The following is a 21162-nucleotide window of genomic DNA, read 5'->3' on the forward strand; positions in this document are numbered from 1 at the left end:
AATCTTAATGATTAATTAAATTAGACTTTTATTTATATGATTTTGTAATCATTTGTATTTTGTCATAACAAAAATTTTAAACCATGGATCACAAAATTTGAATGTGAGATTTTTAACAGTTTTAGTAATTTATAGTCATTTTTTAAAATTCAAAATATAAAATATACAGAAAAATCTAAACTTTTATAATATGGTTATTGTGTTTTTAAAAAAATTATTTTAATAGTTTTAAATTAAACAAATTTGATAGAAAATACATTTTTTTATCAGATCTTTATTATTCAAAATCATTAATTGTCATATATATTTTACTCACATTAGGCAATTTCGTAATCTTTATTTAAGGAAATAATAAATGACATTAATAATGAATTTATGATTAGTTTAATAAAAAGCTTATTATATAATTAGATGAACCAACATATTTCTCTAATAATTCTAAGAATCATCCTAGTAATGACGTGTGGCTACAAAAAGAAGTTGCAATGTTTCACAAATAATATATAGGGGATTTGTATAGAAAATGTATATATTATAGTTAATACTAAATAACGTATTATTAATATTTTTTATCAAACAACTCGTTAAAAATGACCATAACATTTAACAATAATAACGTTTTTAAATATTCCAAACGATAACATATCATATACTAGTGTCAATAACTTATTATTCTCACTTTATAGTTTATATGTAAGTAGACTAATTATAATACCACTAATTGTATAATTATATATAACTATATTACTTTTTAATCAATAACATTACAGTGTCGTTAAATAGATTCACAATTCATGGATAAATCAATCAGGAAATTTAGGAGCGAAATTTTATTTTAATTAATATCACTTCATCTTTTTAATAAATATTTTAAAAAATTGATAAGTGACCATTATAAAAAAAATTAAAAGCATAGGTAAAGCAACCCCAACCTACTTTTCTCGACTTCAGGAACTCGAAAGCCAAATTAAAGCTGTCTCTTTTTCTCTCTCTAGCAGCCTCTGTTTTTTTCCTCTCTTTCAAACTTTCTCTCTCTTTTCTCATCTCTGCGATTTTGATATTCTCTCCCGATTGTCCCGCTTGAATTACGCATCCGATCTCTCCGATCATCACCGATCCACGTTTACACTGATCGTTTTGAGCAGGCAGAGTGAATTTAAAATTAAAAAAAAAAAACAGAATCAGGAGGGAGAGAATTGTGAAGAAAGAGAGAAATCGCATGAATTTGTTTGGAAGCCTGATCTTTTCATCATCGATATCGAGCCACTTTACGACTTGTCTTCTTATCTTCATCCTTCATTTTTCTCCACAGCTCCCTTCTAATAGTAATAATAATAATAATAGTAATCTTAATTCTAATCGTTTGATCAATTGAAAAAAAATCATGGAGTCGAGGAAAAACTCTGATCGTCAAATCCGTAGAGGTATTTTATTCTTTTCACCTTTTTCGATCATTCTGTTTTTTTTTTAATTTATTAAATATTTATATGTGTGTCTGAATATACGACGAATCTAGATGACTTCTGTAATAAAAGTATGTGTTCTGTAATAAAAAAAAAGTTTTTTAAATTTTCTCGGTATTAGTTTTGCCCACGTGCTAATTTCTCTGTCGGTGATTTGATTCCTTTGTGGGCTCGTTGTTTGATTTTATTGTGTCGGCATCTTTTGACGATGTGTAGGTGTTACCGTAGCTAGAATTGTCACACGTTTTTTTTGTTATAAATCGTTAATTTATTGGACCTGAATGATCGTTGATTCTTCCTTGTTTCATATATATTATCACAGCTAATTGCTTTTCAGCTGGTGGGAGGATGAAGACAAGGTCACCGTCTGTGATAGTGATTGGAGGTGGTTTTGGTGGAATCTCTGCTGCTCGTACTCTTCAAGACGCTTCCTTTCAGGTCTGTATATCCCCTTGCAACTTGGATTCATTTAGGATGATGATCATCACTTTCTCACGTTTGTGTTTTTTTTTTTAGGTTGTGGTACTGGAGTCCCGTGATAGGATTGGTGGAAGAGTTCACACTGATTACTCATTCGGTTTTCCTGTTGATCTTGGTGCATCATGGTAATCTCACAGCTCTTTTTGATCTTTTTGTTGGTTCATATATTAGTTTTTTGGTTACCATTGCTAACGCTACAGTATCTTGTTGCAGGCTGCACGGAGTGTGCAAAGAGAATCCTCTGGCACCAGTAATTGGGAGGCTGGGACTGCCCTTGTATCGTACTAGTGGTGACAATTCGGTCTTGTACGATCATGATCTTGAAAGGTATGTATAACAATTTGGATATGCCTAATCTTTGTCTCTATTTTTTTTTTTTCTTAATTCGGCATAATACTTTGTTTAATGCAGCTATGCTCTGTTTGATATGGATGGCAATCAAGTTCCTCAAGAGTTGGTAACAGAGGTTGGTGTTACATTTGAGCAGATTTTGGAAGAGGTACAAAGTCCCCCTCACATTCATTTTCTTATTTCTTTTATTACATCATATTATGATTCTTGGGTTAGTCTTTGTTTTATGCTCGTCCTAACTAGATTCTTATTTTGAAAATGCAGATCAATAAGGTCAGAGACGAGCAGGAGGCAGACATGTCAATATCTCAGGCCTTCTCAATTGTGTTTTCAAGGAAACCTGAGCTGAGGTTAGAGGGGCTTGCACACAATGTACTTCAATGGTACTTATGCCGCATGGAAGGATGGTTTGCTGCCGATGCTGACACCATCTCCGCAAAGTGTTGGGACCAGGTTTAGTTACTCTCTTCCTCTTGGAGTTAAAACATTGTTTCTTGATTGTCTGTTTAACATCCCTAAACATGTGCAGGAGGAGTTGCTTCCTGGTGGACATGGTCTTATGGTTAGAGGGTATCGCCCTGTCATCAATACTTTGTCCAAAGGGATTGATATTCGACTAGGCCATAGGTAATAAGCTTTGCGCTTTTCAAGTGTTTTTAGCATGTTTTACTTTAAAATAATCATAAAAAGTTTATATCACAAAAATAGTTTCCAAATAAAAAAAATGAAAGAGTAAAAAAGACACATATAGGGTAAATTGATCTAAAATTAGGATTTAGTTTTTGGGATCGGGTTGTGAGTTATGGTTTAGAGTCTAGAATTTATGATTTAAAATATAAAATTATTATAAATGTATTATTCAATAATAGTATCTTAATCTTTTGTTTTTTAATAAAACTTATTTTGGTTATTTTTCTTTGTGGGACATTTTGATCATAAAATATTTTCTTATGTCGTTTTAGGAGATTTGCCCTTTTTTTTTAAGGTTGTTGTAGTCATAACCTCTGGTTCTTTTGCTGCCTCAGAGTTACTAAGATTGTAAGACGGTACAATGGAGTAAAGGTAACAACAGAAAACGGTGAAACATTTGTTGCAGACGCTGCAGTGATCGCTGTTCCTCTCGGTGTCTTAAAATCCGGAACCATAACATTCGAACCAAAGCTACCAGAGTGGAAACAAGAAGCCATCAACGACCTCGGAGTAGGAATCGAAAACAAGATCATACTCCACTTCGAAAAAGTCTTCTGGCCAAAAGTAGAGTTTCTAGGAGTGGTCGCAGAAACCTCCTACGGCTGCAGCTATTTTCTAAACCTCCACAAGGCCACAGGACACCCGGTTCTGGTCTACATGCCGGCCGGTCAGCTCGCCAAAGACATCGAGAAGATGTCTGATGAAGCAGCTGCGAATTTCGCCGTCTTGCAGCTCCAGAGGATTCTTCCTGACGCTCTGCCTCCGGTGCAGTATCTTGTATCGAGGTGGGGGTCTGATGTGAACTCGTTGGGATCTTATAGCTATGATATCGTGGGGAAGCCTCATGATTTGTATGAGAGGCTTAGAGTTCCGGTGGATAATTTATTCTTTGCCGGTGAAGCGACGAGCTCGAGTTTCCCGGGGTCGGTTCATGGGGCGTATTCAACTGGTTTGATGGCGGGTGAGGATTGTAGGATGCGTGTGTTGGAGAGGTATGGTGAGTTGAATTTGTTTCAGCCTGTGATGGGTGAAGAAGGACCTGCTTCTGTTCCTCTTCTTATATCTCGTCTCTAAAACTCATCCACCATTATCAAACCAGTCTATGCAAATCTGTTGTGCTATAAAGAACCTGAAATGATTTGGCTTGTCTTGTTGGGAAAAACAATAACTATTCTAGTGTTGGATCATTAAAACTTTTAAATGTGAACATTATGCCCTGTGATATATTTATATCCCTATTTATATATAAATTTAAATGTGAACATTATGCCTTGTGATTTAAGTATTTACTTTTCTTCCTTCTGCTATGAGTTATATAGCCTATAGCTCATTTCTCTCTTATTCTGTGGAATTTTAGTATGCTATTTGCTTACACTATGTTATAAATTTTCATGTAAATATATTTTCTTTTAATTTGTATACTGTTAACAAATCGATTTTTTTTAAGATTTTTTTTTTGAATGTTAAATTTTATTCAAACCAAAAACCCACTTTGTGTTACATTTACAAATGCTTAATATGAAGGAATAAAAATTGTAACATTTATGATCTACTCTTTCTATGAACCTGAAACTGGCCTTGTGGAAAATTGTAAAATTGTAAAATTGTAACATTTATGATCTACTCTTTCTATGAACCTGAACCTGAAATTGTAACATTTATGCTCTACTCTTCCAGGAAAACCAGTATCTAAGACGGTAAGACCCCTCTCCAAGCGAGCATCCCCTGCTCTTTGTACAGAAAGAAATCTATTTCTTGTATTCCTATCTATGGTTCTGATCAGAATTGCTGAAGTTGAAGGCTTCTCTCCATGCCTCCGTCCATTTCTTTCCAACCATATACCATTTTTCTAAGATTGAAGACTAGTAAACATTTAATCAGATAGTTTTCACTATTTCACAAAAGAAATACACAATGCAATCAAAGAAAAAACAATGGCCTGTACGTTATAACTCATAGTAAGACAAAAACCAGATTTTATATTAAACATTTTCTATTAATTTATATGATTGACAATCATTTTTACTAAAATTTGAAACTTCTATTTCATAATATATTAATATTAAGAGATATTTAATCAAACCACTGAACTGAAAATGTTTTACTACCTTGACCTAAACACAATGCTATCAAAGCAAAATCATAGCCTGTAACTCAGAATAACTTCTTTCAAAACAAAAAAAAACTCAGAATAACCACTTACGAGGAAGAAAATGTAGAACAGAACTTTTAGGGTCCAATGTTACAAATGTGAAATAGAAAGCGCTGTGAATTGCAATAATGAGTATGTTGAGGGGTATGTTGATAAATTTCATAAATTACGAAATGGAGAAAATAAGATAAGAGTAGAACAGAGTTTAGTTCATCCTCTCCAGTTTCTTCTCGGTATTTCAGTACGGTATATTTGTCATTTCGTACGAAGCAGACCTTTTGATAAACTAGTCCAGATTCCATTATGGTTTCTTCTACGATCTTTCTGAATCCTCGAGTATGAAAAGCAACTAAAAGTGAGCGATCACAAAGCCAAAACATACAAACGTACGAGAAGGAGGCTAAAGGAGAAGATGGTACACGATCATTATGCAGATTGTTACGTACCAAATACATTAAAGAGGATCTACAAATCAGATAACACAGATCATACTAAGCCAGAATAGGTAGAGATCTGCCATATTTGCCACAAAAGTTCTTTTATCAAGATCCCATGATCATCCAGCATCCCTTATAATTATTCCATAAGCTTCACATCCTCCACATGATTCAGATATGTGTGAACATAATATCTCCCCCCACTTCCAAACGCTCCCATTCCTTGTATTACAACTCTTGTTACAGTTTCTTTTTCGAAATTTCAGTAGAAAACATGGAAATGGTCAGATGAATATCTGGGCGACATAACAAATTCATTCGGACCAGTCCCTCCAACAACCTCTAAATAGTCATGTGGACCAACTACATCTTTCCACATAGGGGGCAATATGTAAACAAGTTTGGACCATTCATGTCTTTCGGTGTTTTGTAGAACCCACAACTCCATATCTTCACTTCCGGCATAAAAACCGCCACTTACTGATATAGCCAGTTTACCGTAGCAGTCTAGCAGCTCCGGATAGAGTATCCTTTCCGGGAACTTAACAAAGCTGTACTTCTCAGATCTAACATCAAAGCATATATATCATCATAAGATCACCACTCCCATCTGTAGCAGTCTCAGTGTAATAGAAAACACCACTGATGCATGTTTTATGTCTACGTCGAGAAGAAGTACCTGTGGTACGCAACATTCAGTCATTTTGCATGTCGGTTTCTCAGTTCCTCCTAATGTCAGTACTTGATGCTCCAGGTCTGTTGTTGCGATGACGGATCATTAACATCATGGTCCCTGGATAGCAACTGAAGCTATAGAAAAGAGTTTGCGACGAAACCAGGTAGGAGCCGAAGCAGTGACACCCGTTCAATACCCTGATCACGATTCACAATCTGATAAGCGATTGGGTCCATATCTTGGGCTTCGAATAAATAGTTAATGGGCTGTGTGGCTCTGTGTCCTAGTCTAACTATCTATTTCTGCTGACGTAAGGCCCAAACTTGAAGTTCAGATGCCCCATGTGGATGAGCGGGAGTCTTCCCGTGCGAAAATTCATAAGAGCATGATCATCGGGGGTTCTTAGAGTAGGATTCTTAACGGAATATAAGAACCCGTATCTTAATTTTTAACTTAAAAAAGTTAAAAACCGGCTCTTAAAACTCTTATTTAAGAACCGGTTCTTAGCTTTTTTAGTTAAAAGTTAAAAGACGGGTTCTTATATTCCGTTAAGAACCCACCCTAAGAACCCCCAATAATCATGCTCTAACGAACATAAGCGCTTGAAAATAAAATGTCTTAATTTGTATAAAAATAAATACTATTCACAGATGAAAAACACCAAAAAAATATAACATTCATTCTAAACATAACTTATCATATTCTTATTATGCAAATTGATGACTAAACTTTCATTTTTAATATCTAGAAACTGCTTTAATGGAAAGATAACCAATTTCACTTCATCATATTTTTTTATCTTATTTTCTATTATTGTCAGTTTTTCTATTTAAAAATATTATCTGGGTATTCTACTAATAAAACTACGAAAATGTCATTAGAAATCCATAAGATCATAAGAATCAATCTTTTCTTAATTTTTTTACCCAGCCCATATTTAACTTATCCAAATTACTATAACATAAATCCATACACTATACGTAGATATCTTTTTTAGTATACTTAATTAAAAATATTTTAATCAAAAACAACAACTATTGCAAAAGATGCCCTATTAAGTATATAAAAAAACGCTGCCCTAGGCGAACGCTTCATTTTTCATAAGCTCTGAGTCTTCTCCATCTCACGCATAATTACAACATCATTATTGGAGTTATATATTATAATTTTCATATATATTTAATTATGAGCCTATGAAAAACTTGAAAAATTTGTTAAAGTCTCTCGCTTATATTTAATTGTGGAAGATTTTAGTTTATAATTTTGATGTAGATATGGACTTATCTATACTATTAAAAGAGAAGTCATGACTTATTTCATAAGATATTTTAAATGGACCATCCCTAGAAAGTTGCTTACATTATTTTTTTTGTATTTTCATAACAATATCCTAACAAGATATTTAATCTATACTATTAAAAGAGAAGTCATGACTTATTTCATAAGATATTTTAAATGGACCATCCCTAGAAAGTTGCTTACATTATTTTTTTTGTATTTTCATAACAATATCCTAACAAGATATTTAATCTATACTATTAAAAGAGAAGTCATGACTTATTTCATGTGTGATATTTTAAATGGACTATCCCTAAAAAGTTGCTTACATTATTTTTTTTGTATTTTCATAACAATATCCTAACAAGATATTTAATTATATTTTTATTCCACCCAAATATTATTAATAATGGATAATTTCGAAAATATATTTATTCCATCAATATATAATTATAGTTGCATATAACCATTTATAATCTACTTAATAATAATAACATTTAATTATTCTAGAGTTAATACCTACATATGATCTAATTAATAATAATAACAATTAACATTTATTATGCAAATAAAATAATGTTAGAATTTCACCATGCAAATAATAAAATCAAATCAAATATTAAAATCCTAACACTACTGTATTTTCATAATAAGTGTTATTATTATTAATTATGTTATACATTACATGTATCAATATTTATATAAATGTTGTGTTAACAAACATGTATTGATAAATATATAATATTTTAAATATATATATACTGTAGTGATGAATTTTTCATGCGTGGTTTTTTCATTTGGACCATTCTTTAAAATTTTATCAAATTTTACATGAATTAATTATAATATTTATATTTTAATTGAATAACAATAAATATTTTTTAAGAAAGTTCTAAAAAATCTTTTTAAAATATTTTCAGAATAAATTTAAATCTTATATCCATAAGTAATTAATTTTAATTTTAGTTATCATAAACTGTAATTAGAAATTAAAAATTATTTTAGTTTTGATTTATATATGAAAATGTAAAATTATGTAAAGTATTATAATTATATATTCACTGATAATAACACTCTAAACTGATAAATTTTCAAAAATAAAATTTACAAAGATTTTGTTAGAAATATTCATTTCTATTTCAAATTAAAAGAATATATTTTATCCAACTTAGTGTATTTCTCAAATATGATATTTACTACAAACATATTTTGAAGTACAATGTATTATAGTTTTTCTTTAAAAGAAATTCTTTACAGTATCTTAAAAATATATTTTCTACTATATAGATCCAATTTAATTTGCTTTCATATAAATTTAAAATAAAAAGTATGTAAAGTAATATTGTTACATAATAAAGTTTCCAAAATAATTTTTGTTACAAAAACATAAAATTTATAGTAATAATATATAAGCTACGTAAACATAGCTATTATAGAATTACATAATATATAACACTAAATTACGTTAAGTTATTGGTAAATTTTGTTATATAAACTAAAATATTTTAGTATATAAATAAAAAAAACCCGCACGGCTGTGCGGGTCAAGATCTAGTATGTGTTTAAAAAGGACTTAGTATTTCATTAACTCCTGACGATCTACAAGAAGTAAGGGGAACAGGTAGAAATATTAATAAGAATGTGATGAAGTTAAACGTCCATCCACATGTAAGTCAATCATGGTGAAAATAGACAAAAAGTTTCTAAATACCAAATACTCAATAATTTAAGTTTGAGTCCTTGAAAAGTTTTCGTCAACGATCATCAAAAGCTTTTCAATTCATCGTAGCTCAGAACAGTACTGTATGAAAGTTAGTCCGTGGCAACTGTCATACCAAAAGAAACAAAAAAAAAATATAAATTACACATTTTTTTACTGAAAATACACATTTGTTCATAATTGGATTGACTTGTAAAAAAAAAAGATGACCTCACACACATACAAGTACGCAACACATAATACATAACATTGACTCATAGTCGTACCACAAACCCATTTGCATTTTCCACCAATTATAGAATTATCTTCTTCACATCACCTTTTGCCAATAATAATTAGCAGCTTTCTATTGGATTTTTCTATAAAATATGTAAATGAGAAGAGAATATTAAAGTCTTTTGCATGTCCTGTTAAATGATACAGAACAAAAGCGTTAGGTAGCATTCTCAGTTCTACGGCGACCTTCATTTTCTCGTTTCTGTGTAAACGATTCAAATCAATCAACTTCAAACTCTTATAACCAAAGTTCTAATTTTTCCTTATATTTTGTTGACTAGTTAACAAAATTTTTGCTCTCGAAAGAAATTCTAACTTTGGAACGTTGAAGCATTTTATTTGACTGCAATAATCTCAATTTAGTAGAGAAATAATTGAGAAGATGTAGCTAGCTAGAGTTCCCCACATCCATGGAATAGTTATTGTTACAAAGGTGCAAGGACCAGCTCTAGCATCCAAATAATTTGGAAGCTTTAAATCTTCTTTTTCTACTTAAAATATAATAGAAAATTGTCGTTTATACTTTCACATTATTATCGGCAGCTTTTAAACTGTAAGCTGGAATTTTGTTATTCATAGAAAATAAATCAACTAAATCTACATAAAACACATATGTTAATTAATCAAATCACTGATAGTCTATCCTTTTCACTCTCATTTGGCATTGAGAAACACTTAAGCTTATCGTAAGGTCCCTATTCCCGTTTCAAAACTATCAAAAGTTAGTTCTTACGTATAGTCAATCATCAAATCATCTATAAACTTATAATATGTATATCTATCAGATACTCCTTATATACTATATTTAATAAAGTAGATATATAGCTATTTATACACATAATATGTAGGACAAAATCCGATTTAAATTATGTACTTGTTCTTTAAAATATAAATTAGTTGAATTAAATTGTAGTATTATATATAAGCACATTATTGCGTGAATTAGTTATGCATGCATTTATTAGACAAGACAGTATACTTACCAGTTATAGATGATATATAGATAGACGACGTCTGAAGTCATTAGCAAGCTCGGAGATATATACTTCATGAGTTTAGTGTCATCCTTATCCATCATTTACGGTTGATTAATGATTTACTAAATAGCAAGAGTAGAATACATGATGTAAACATAGTGGAATACAAGGTACGATTCATGTAGAACAAATACGATAATGTACATTGTAGTTAATTAGTATAGAACTATCGGGGCAGAAAAAATATGTCAACGCGGTGATCGAAAAATTGTATACGAATGTATCTAATTTAAAGAAGGAAAATTCCATAAAAATACTCCAAATAAATTTTGTTAAGTTTTTTAATATCCAATTTTTCTCACTATCCACTTTAATACTTCAACTAATTATTTTTCCCATTTTAACATATAAACTTTTAATACCCAAACTATTTTTATTTTAATCAAAAATATTAATAAGTTTCAAACGAAATTTAAAAAAAATCTTCAAAATCTAAGAAAAATATTCTAAATTCCTACTTTTATTTTAAGTTATCGGAAAAAAATTAACTAAATAATGGAAAATATTTTAAATTTATAAAAACTTAATTTTGATAGAAAAATAATAAATTTTTTTTCTATTCCCAAAAAGAAACAATTTTGATATTTAAAAATTAAAATTTCTATTACAAAATTTAAGACTATCCACAATTTAGTTACTTTTATTTCTAAGACTTAAAATAAAACTAGAATTTTAAATATTTTGTGAATTTTAGAGATTTTTTAAAACAATTATTTGAAACTTCTTAATATTTTTGATTAAAATAAAAACAGTTTGTGTATTAAAAAGAGCACCGTTTTAAAAGTTTATGTATTAAAATGGGAAAAATAATTAGTTGGGGTATTAAAATCGGTAGCAAAAAAATTTTGGGTATTAAAACGCTTAACATAATTTAGTTGGAATTTTTTTATGGAATTTTTTCTTTAAAGAATTAACCAACTTTATGATGAAATGTTTAGGAAAAAAACTTTTACGATGAAACAAAGAGTGACCAAAACATTCATAAAGAGAATATATGTACATATGAGTCTGTAAATGTCTTGTTGTCAAAAAAAAAAAAAAACATATGTACATATTTCTCATATTAGTTTAGTTCTATTTACCATATATTGCTCATATATATAGAAACTTATCGTCATGTAATTTTTCATGACATTTAGCAAAGAGATAGGAGAGAATATACAAATTCTTTAATTTTTATTTGCTCTCACAAACACCCACCACTTGATATTTCAAACTAGTATTAGTCTCCTAATTCCTATTTCAGCAGGTTCACCTTCATTTATTTAATACATAACGAACTACATTACTTTTGACCCCAAAAAAAACCCAACTACATTACTGTCGCAGAAAAACTAGAGTTCTGCAGATGATTGAACCGTTAATTAAGTATTGTAGTTGGTTTCAAATATCCTCGATTATATATTGTAATAGCCTGGGTTATTATAAGAAATTTTAATCTACAACAACCCAAAAGCTATAAAACTAAGCATAAATAAAATTAACATTATTAGACAACCCCCATTGAACTAGTTAGCTGGCTTAACTTTTCGTAAGTTTTACACATCAAAAAGGTTTATAAGTTATAACTTATAACACATGCATGCGGTTTTTTTTTGCTAACTTCACACATGCACATGCATGCAGTTGCACAAACAAATAAGTTATATGATATAGTATAGTTTTTTGGTACGAATGTTAAATTTGCAATAATATAGTTTCTTCCATTTGCGTTATCAAATTCAAATAACATGTGCTATATAACCTTAATTTAAACTAATATGATTATTGACTGCCGAAAACAACAATCGAAAAATAATTCAAAAATGTAATACAGTAAAATTGCATGAAGAACTTTTGTTACACAAGTGTAATGTGTAAAATAGTTTCTACTTGCATTCTTTTTTATATAACCTTTTAATACCTATATGTAAGCTTCCTTAGAATTATTGAGAACACAAGTGTTATTAGCTTTGTTCCCGAAACTGACGAGCGGGTGAGTGGTGACGTCGCGTCGTTGAATCTTCTTTGATGATTACATAAGATGGATCCCACTATTTTCTGTCAATTTAGGTTTGGCATTATCATTACGACATTATCCATGCACAAACCAAATCAGACAAATTATTATTTTCTCCTAATAATTAAAAATGGCATTTGCCCCCAAAAAATAACAACGAAAAATATTGTTCAACAGTTAACACACACGAAAAAATATTATATATGAAGTTTAAAAGTAAGTATATCAAAAATAAGTTTGATTTTTATTTTGGCATTGTATATTTTTGTCGCAAAGCATCTCAAATTTCTTGCTAGTTTTTTTTTGTCGATACATGTTTGTATGAGTATCACTGGACTTTTTAGTTATATAATTATAAATTTATCATGCATAGACATAAATAAAAACTGTATTAAATAGTTACTTCATAACATCTATGGTGGTGATTGGTAATAAATAAAAAATAATGTAAATGAAAAAGTGAAAGCCAGCGAAAAACAAAACAAATGGTAAGAGGAGAGGAAATAAGAGAGTTAGAGTAAATATATTTTTCTAGTAAATATCAAAATAAATTTTAGAATGTTTTTTTGTCTGCACAGTAAATGACTGAAAAGGTGAAAACCTTCATTTCACCTAATAGGAAAAGATTTAGCTGAATTTAGAGTAAATTTATTTTCAGAGTAAATATTTACTCTATTGATACCGTCACACCCTATATACTTCATGTCTCTTTCTCAAAATAATAAAAATAATCTATACTTCATGTCTCGTGATGAAAATCAGTTACGAACTAGTTATACGCGGTTTAATTTCGAAGGTTACAGTGGTACACTTTCTGCTGCCCAATAAAAACGATTGTTTTTTCTTTTGACCAAAAGAAAAACGATTGTTAAACAAAACATAAATGAGTGTTACACTTGCATGCATATAGATTAACTCTATATCCTACATACCTAGAATATACTAATATATTGATATGATTAAAAGGCAGGAATGATTGTGAATACTTCACACAGTCTGGCAATTTTAAAGCTCTTACCCTTCGTTGCTTCACTCTTAAGGTTTGCGTTTAAAGAACTAACTTCATCTATATGTGGCATACCACTGTAAATTAATCATAATTTTTGAAAAAAAAATGTTTACTTGGTTGCATACATATATATAGTATGTCTTAATTTTTGACACAAATAAAATATTGTAACCAATAAATAAATAAATCGAAAATATATGTATTGCTTATGCTGAAGAGCATTTAGTTCACTAATTACGGTTACAATAGATCAATAAGATTAAGCTTGGTAAAACATCAAATGATCTGAAATATCACAAAACTTTTGAGTCACTAATTATCATATGGAAGAATTAGGTACTGTTTTACTATAAAATAAAGGTTAATTATTCCTTGCTCAAAAAATAAAATAAGGTCAATTAATATGGATGCATTCTAATATTTATGAAATAAATTACAAGGTTTCGTGAGCATTATTCACTGGTATACAGTGGCGGAGCTACACTAGTGGAGAGGGGGGCAGCTGCCCCAGATAAAACAAAATATTTATCCAAATCGTTACGTAATTAACCAAAATTTCACTAGATCACTTTGTCTTGCCTCCGTTGAAATTTTCTTCCTGCCCCCACCAAACCTTCGTTCAAGCCTCACATCTCTCTATTTCAGTTTTTTTTTTCTAATCTCATATTTATCAGTTGTAATAAATTATTGGTATTTTTCTATTTTGCATATACACTAATATCCATGACAAAATATTCAATGCATTTTTGTATTTTATTTAAAGAAGTTTGTTCAGTAACTTTCATTGTTCAATAACTCTTTTATATATTTTTTATTGGTTAACTATTTTGATGAGGTAATTAGGTTTTTATTATTTCCTCATGAGCCATAATTAGATTATTTTCTTTACAAATTCCATATACATTTTTTATTAAAAATATTTAAGTTATATGTTAAATCATATAAATAATAATAAATATTTATTTAAAAATACCAGCTGTTTATCACTTTATTTAATAATAAATATTTATTTATTTATATAAATAATTTATTTAATAGTAAATATTATTTGAAAAAAAATTATGTCCCTGATAAAAAAAGTTTCTGGCTTCGCCACCGCTCGTATATCATCTTGCTCGAAACATAAGAGTCGTGTAGTAACAAGAAACAAAATAACAACAAAATGTGAAAATTCCAATGTTAGTGTATATATACGCATGTATCATTAAGCTACTACTACTACAACAGCTCACAAATCATTAAACCTAACATGGTTTCATCATCAGCAATATCAAATCATAGGATTACCAAAACACTAATTACTTTACTCATCTTAAACTTCTTATACCTATTTCAAACCACTTCAGCTGTAACCAAAACCAATTCCTACTCCCACTTCTCAAGATTCTCAAGACATCAAAGCTCATCATCATCAAGAACCCAACAAGGGTTCCTCGCATCGGTCCAAGAGAGTATGAACCATGCCCTGCGGGCTCGTTCTCTCGCCTTCAACCTCACTCTTTCTCATCGAACAGCAGAACTCCACATAGTCGATCCCATCCACGACTGCCTTGAGCTACTCGACGACACACTTGAAATGTTGTCTCGCATCACTTCAAGTGATGACGAAGAAGATGTTCACACATGGCTAAGCGCAACACTCACGAAACAAGACACTTGTGAGCAGAGCCTCCAAGAAAAATCCAACTCTTATAACCACGGAATTGCGATGGATTTTGTCGCAAGAAACCTATCAGGTTTACTTACTAACGCACTTGAGTTGTTCGTATCCGTGAAGTCTAAACCCCAGAGGCTCTTGTCGGAGCATGAGCATTTTCCGAGGTTTGTTACTTCACCGGAGGAGCGGAGGGTTCTAGAAGCTCCGGTGAAGGAACTGAAGATTGATGCCGTGGTGGCTGCAGACGGAAGTGGAACCCACAAGACCGTTGGAGAAGCGTTGTTGGCTACTTCATTGGCGAGTAGTGGGGGAAGGACCGTGATTCACTTGAAAGCTGGGACCTATAACGAGAACATTGACATCCCGACGAAGCAGAAGAACGTTATGTTAGTTGGTGATGGGAAAGGCAGAACGGTCATAGTAGGTAGCAGAAGTAACAGAGGCGGCTACACTACTTACAAGACTGCCACCGTCGGTAAGATATTATTATTCAATGATTATATAAACTCTTTCCATTCCATAAAAATAAATATTTTATAGCAAAAAATGTTTATACATAAATTTTATGATTACTATTAATTTATTAATATTCTTAAGATTAAACTAAATTTTTTATAAAGGTTATAAAACCTGTTATTAGTTTGATTTTATTAAAAACTGACAATTATAGAAAACAAAGTATTTATAATACAAATTAATGTATTTTACATATGTTTAAAACATATATCTATCATTAAATATGTGTGTGTTTGAATTTAAGGAACTAATATAATTGCCACAAATAAAAAGATAACTATAAGTCTTTTGAATTTTGATGTATTGATTTTTTGAGGTTTAGAAAATATATAAATCAAATGAAATAAGTTTTTTTTTTTCCTTTTAATAAAGTTTTAAACAAATTTAAGAAAATTGAGTTTTGATCAGTTTTTTGTACGGTTTATTTTCTTAACGATTTTGTTGGTACAGCTTAATCAGATTCAGACCGGTTAACTAGTTTAGTTTTGTTATGTCTTTTAAAAATTTTGGAAGCTGCTATGGGAGATGGGTTTATAGCGCGCGACATAACAATCGTGAACAGTGCTGGACCCAGCTCAGAGCAAGCGGTGGCCCTCCGTGTCGGAGCAGACAAATCCGTCGTGTACCGATGCTCCATCGAAGGATACCAAGACTCACTCTACACTCACTCTAAGCGACAATTCTACCGAGACACAGACATCACTGGAACCGTCGACTACATATTCGGAAACTCCGCCGCAGTGTTCCAGTCCTGCAACATCGTCGCCCGTAAGCCCTTACCGGGTCAGACAAACTTCGTGACGGCGCAAGGGCGGAGCAACCCGGGTCAGAACACCGGAATCTCTATACAGAACTGCAAGATCACGGCGCAGTCGACGACTTACCTTGGCCGGCCGTGGAAAGAGTATTCAAGAACGGTGGTGATGCAGTCTTTCCTCGACGGGTCGATTCACCCGTCGGGTTGGTCTCCTTGGTCGGGTGGTTTCGGGCTTAAAACTCTGTTTTACGCGGAGTTTGGTAACTCGGGTCCTGGATCATCGGTTTCGGGTCGGGTTAAATGGGCCGGGTACCATTCGTCTTTAACGGTGAAGGAAGCGGAAGGGTTCACTGTCGCTAATTTCATTGGCGGGACGATGTGGTTGCCGTCAACGGGCGTTAGTTTCGACTCTGGCCTTGTGAAGTGAGCTTAATTACAAATCTACAATTAAGCTCGTATATGACAATTATCTTAACTGTGTTATAGTCATCATAACTGAATTATGACTTGTGAAGTTGTGAGTAATACTGTGTGCAGAATATTCCCTTTCTATTATTTGTTTATCAAAAGTAAGTTAAAAAAGATGCCGAATAAAATTTGTATATGTTGCAGGACTTTTTATTTTATTTTTTATGTTGCAGGATTTTTACTACTAATATGTGTGTTTATTGTAAAATTTATATATATTTTATATCGTAGATAGTCGTTTTAGTTTTTCTGTTTAGTTAGTGACTGCGAATAACTAGACATACATCTTGTTAGCAAGAGATAAGAATTTAACAATGTATAATAAGTTGAAGGGTATTGTTGTTACTGAGCTGTAAACCAGACTATGTGAACTATATTGGACTGAAATTGTAGGCCGTTGATAAGGCCCAAGCCCATCCAGTAAGAGGTATGAAGACTGCGAATAAACGATGATGATAAAAGACTTGTAAACCCGTACTTAAGACATAACACACTCACTAATCTTGGATTATGCTATTTTGGCCAACTTATTTTGTTCCTTTTCTTAATAATATTTGTCAAATGGTTGGTCTATTAATATAGAAATGTGTACACTAGTCCAAATTCCAATTATTCAAAAAGGCTACATGCGATGGTTTTGAGTTTTTCTTCATGCATACGCCAGAAGTTTTTTTTAATCGAAATATTGTACGATGCAGCCTAGTTTGTGTACTACACTGTGCACATGCTACAAATAAAATGCGTGCTTGTAGCTAGCAATTTTTTTTTAAGCTAAGAGTGTTTAGAGCATCTCCAACCCAACCTCAAATCCTTAAATTTTGAGGTTTTGTGTTACTCTAACCCAATTTCAAATTTTCAAAACTACCTTGTATTTTTTTTTGGTTCTTATAGTTATTTTTTCGTGAATATTAGTAATTTTTGTTAATATCAAAGATTATAATATAAATAAATAAAATTTTAAAGATTTTTTTGAGGATTCATGGTTGAAGTAACCAACCCTCAAATTTTCCTTTTGAAGTTTTACTCCCCTTAAAATGAATTCTTGGATTAGAGATGCTCTTAATTGTTTTTCATTTCTAATATAGATTTATGAACATAATTATCTTAAGAGTTTTGTTTTGTTTCTCCTTAGTTTAATCTGGCAACTTAGTTTTATTAAACATAAATCAGCTAATTTTTTATGTCAATTTACTTTTATATTGCTTTTTCCCCTAGAGTAAGAGGTCATATAGAGAAATTTTGGTACCTTGGTTATTAAAGTATGTGTTCATTGTCATATCAATGACGGTTTGAATACCACAGCCTCGTAAATCGTTCCATCACCCAACATCAAAGAAGCTTATCTGGCTTGTTGCTACTTACTATTCTTTCTGTTTCATTATAAGTGTCGTTTTAGGTTTCGCTACACGAATTATAAAAATAATTAATTTTGTATATTTCCTATAAAAAAACACTATTACCTATACACCTAACCATATTTCAACCAATAGAAAAATAAATTTTGCATAAAATTAATAAATTTTGCATTGAAAATCGAAAACGACATTTATTTTGTAACGAAAAAAATTCTCTAAAATGACAATTAATATGAAACGGATGGAGTAATGTTTACTCACAACAGTCTCTATTAGTAGAACGAACGAACGAATTAATTGTGATTTTTATTGGTTAACTATTATTTTTGAAACTGAATAATTCTGATCAAATGGTTGGTCTATTAATAGCTAATTTAATGTCATCGTATATCAGTCCAAATTCTAAACTATTCAAAGATGCTATGTATCCGCCCAAAAAATATCGAAATTAGGTATGATGGGGATTAGTTTGAATATCATAGCCCACATGTTATAAACAAGTATTTGTTGAACTAAAATGAAAGAAGTTAGCTCAATATATTTTAAAAACATGAGTAGTTAATTTAATTGATGTTTTGGTCTTGTGGACATGCAAGATGAAAAGTTTAAAATGGACTAAGAGTTGTATATTATAGAATTTCTTTTACAATTTAGCCACTCTGAATTGGATACTAGCAATCTACATTTTAACACCATACATGAACTTTCGGATATGTAAGCACTCGTTGAAACTTCTAAACGATGGAAAAATATAATATAGAGTTTTATTTTGTGTGAGAGCCTTATACCAACTAATCATAATTGAAGAATAGTGATTAACAATAATTAAATAAAAATTTTAAATGAAAATAAAAGAGTTAATTAGGAAGTGGTCTTCGTTTGGACTTGGAGTATTAAAATCTTGCCTCTCCAACAATAGGCAAGATTGGCCCACCTTTTCTTTTTACACGGTTCCGGTTTCTCAACACAGACAACCAAACAAGAATCAAACAATGCTTCTGTACATATGTATATTTGCATGTATGCGGACACTGGACACTAAATTTATCCCACGTGCAAACCTCTTTCAAACCTTTTGTTTCTGTCCGTTTATTTAAAATTTTGCGAGTTTTATAAGCCTTAGCGTTATTTATACATTCTATTATTGTGAACATGTTTAATTACTACGATCTTTCATATTTTGGAGTTTCAAACTCATAGCATGGTCTGTCGCTCTTCAAATTTTGTTTTTGACCGATACCTGATCTTTATCTCTTTTGTTTGAACTTTTCTTTGGTCATTCTTTTAAGCAAATTTGTTTGAACCACAATAATCATAAACATTTTTTTTTAATAATCATAAACATGTTTAATCACTTTTCAGATTTCTTCAATTACAATGTACACTAGAGATGTTTTACCCATTTTTTTGGATATAATATTTTAAAAATATAAAACAGACATTGTATTATTGTGTTTAAAATTACTTGAACATAATAAAAATTACTTGCACATAAAAAAAAATTACTTGAAAGATTTCTTCAGTCATTGTTTCGTTTCATGAAATAAAAAACAAATAATGAAAGAAACGCCGTCATGTTATTCACCGGAAAAAGCAACAGCGTAGCCACGTCAGCAATTACGAGCAGATTCGCCGACAGTTGTAACGTCAAGCTTAATCAGCCGTCTTCTTTTTTACAAACGTAATAATAAAACAACTGACCATAAAAGGAGGCCTCAGTGATGAATGATGACGTAGTTTTTTCACACGTTTCTGGTTCCAAACGTGAACAACGATGTGTTATTTTTTTTTCAGTTTCACAGTTGTCTTCATCTATTATTCACTAGGCCAATACCATTTGTTATTTTCTATTTGTTTTTTTATATTAATATACCGTTTTCCTAACGATTTTCTAGACCTAAGGGACTAATATGTGTCGCTGCGGTCCGAATATGAAATCCACTCAGGTGGCAGTACTCACAGCTGTGAGACTTTTACCACCAGAGCTAGAGGGAGTATTTGTTTTACATTATTAGCTGTGTTAGAAATATGAGAGAAGTGTTGCTGTGAAAGTTGTGTCTTTCTCATTAGCTCTCACTATCAATATATAGTGGAGGTTCATAAGGGTTTACAACAAGGAGAGTATCTACACATTTATTACATATTGACCACAAATATCTAGACTTGGTCAAAGCTCATAAATTCTCCGGTTGAATGAGTCTTCATCTTGACTAGTCTTGGTCGGATGTAGACGGACCGGAGACGGGTGTAGACGGACCGGATAGTCGGGTCAGATGTAAACCTCCTTGATGGTTAATGGCAATCCACATATCCATATCATGGATTTATAACACTCCCCCTTGGATGCCATAACCATATCGGGCTTGTAATGTGCTAACGTTGCCTCGTTAAAACCTCTCCCGGAAAACCCAAAACCCAATGTGGTAAAAAGGGAAACCAAGGACAGGAAAAAGAGTACAACACACATTACTCCCCCTGATTTGGACATCACTGAAGGTCCTTGAGTCTTCGCATGCCAATCTGCTGCGTAAGCTTCCTGAATGTGCTGGTGGGAAGTGACTTGGTGAAGAGGTCGGCTGAGTTCTCACTTGACCGGATTTGAGTGACGCTGACCTCCTTGGCTTTCTGCAACTCATGTGTGAAGAAGAACTTGGGTAGTATATGTTTGGTTCGGTCACCTTTGATATACCCATCTTTGAGTTGAGCAATGCAGGCTGCATTATCCTCATATATGATGGTCGGACCATTGTCCTCGACCATTCCACTATCTGATCGGATGTGTTGAGTCATAGACCTCAACCATACACACTCACGACTTGCCTCATGCATGGCTAAGATTTC

The 21162-nt window shown here is 31.6% G+C and overlaps 4 protein-coding genes across 4 annotated transcripts in view; 3 read left to right on the plus strand and 1 right to left on the minus strand.

The window, feature by feature from the left end:
- Positions 1-1108: 1108 nt before the first annotated feature.
- Positions 1109-1901, plus strand: LOC106336735. Its single transcript, XM_013775665.1, has 2 exons — positions 1109-1424; positions 1786-1901. The coding sequence occupies exon 1, from the start codon at positions 1220-1222 to the stop codon at positions 1373-1375; it is 156 nt and encodes a 51-aa protein (XP_013631119.1). The 5' UTR covers positions 1109-1219; the 3' UTR covers positions 1376-1424; positions 1786-1901.
- Positions 1185-4224, plus strand: LOC106336734 (probable polyamine oxidase 2). The gene is made up of 8 exons (XM_013775664.1): positions 1185-1424; positions 1786-1901; positions 1980-2068; positions 2157-2270; positions 2355-2442; positions 2559-2747; positions 2824-2921; positions 3320-4224. Exons 1-8 carry the CDS (start codon positions 1385-1387, stop codon positions 4056-4058), a joined length of 1473 nt encoding a protein of 490 aa, XP_013631118.1. The 5' UTR covers positions 1185-1384; the 3' UTR covers positions 4059-4224.
- Positions 4225-14770: 10546 nt separating this feature from the next.
- On the plus strand, positions 14771-17102 carry LOC106339744 (probable pectinesterase/pectinesterase inhibitor 16). The gene is made up of 2 exons (XM_013778609.1): positions 14771-15700; positions 16255-17102. Exons 1-2 carry the CDS (start codon positions 14818-14820, stop codon positions 16923-16925), a joined length of 1554 nt encoding a protein of 517 aa, XP_013634063.1. The 5' UTR covers positions 14771-14817; the 3' UTR covers positions 16926-17102.
- A 3706-nt stretch (positions 17103-20808) lies between these two features.
- LOC106339204 overlaps positions 20809-21162 on the minus strand; it is a 3989-nt gene continuing 3635 nt past the window's right edge. Inside the window, exon 2 of the mRNA XM_013778000.1 lies at positions 20809-20946. Within this exon, the coding sequence (XP_013633454.1) occupies positions 20809-20946 (138 nt within the window). The remainder of the gene's footprint in view (positions 20947-21162) is intronic.

This window comes from Brassica oleracea, chromosome C4, assembly GCF_000695525.1.
Source record: "Brassica oleracea var. oleracea cultivar TO1000 chromosome C4, BOL, whole genome shotgun sequence".
NCBI lineage: Eukaryota > Viridiplantae > Streptophyta > Magnoliopsida > Brassicales > Brassicaceae > Brassica > Brassica oleracea.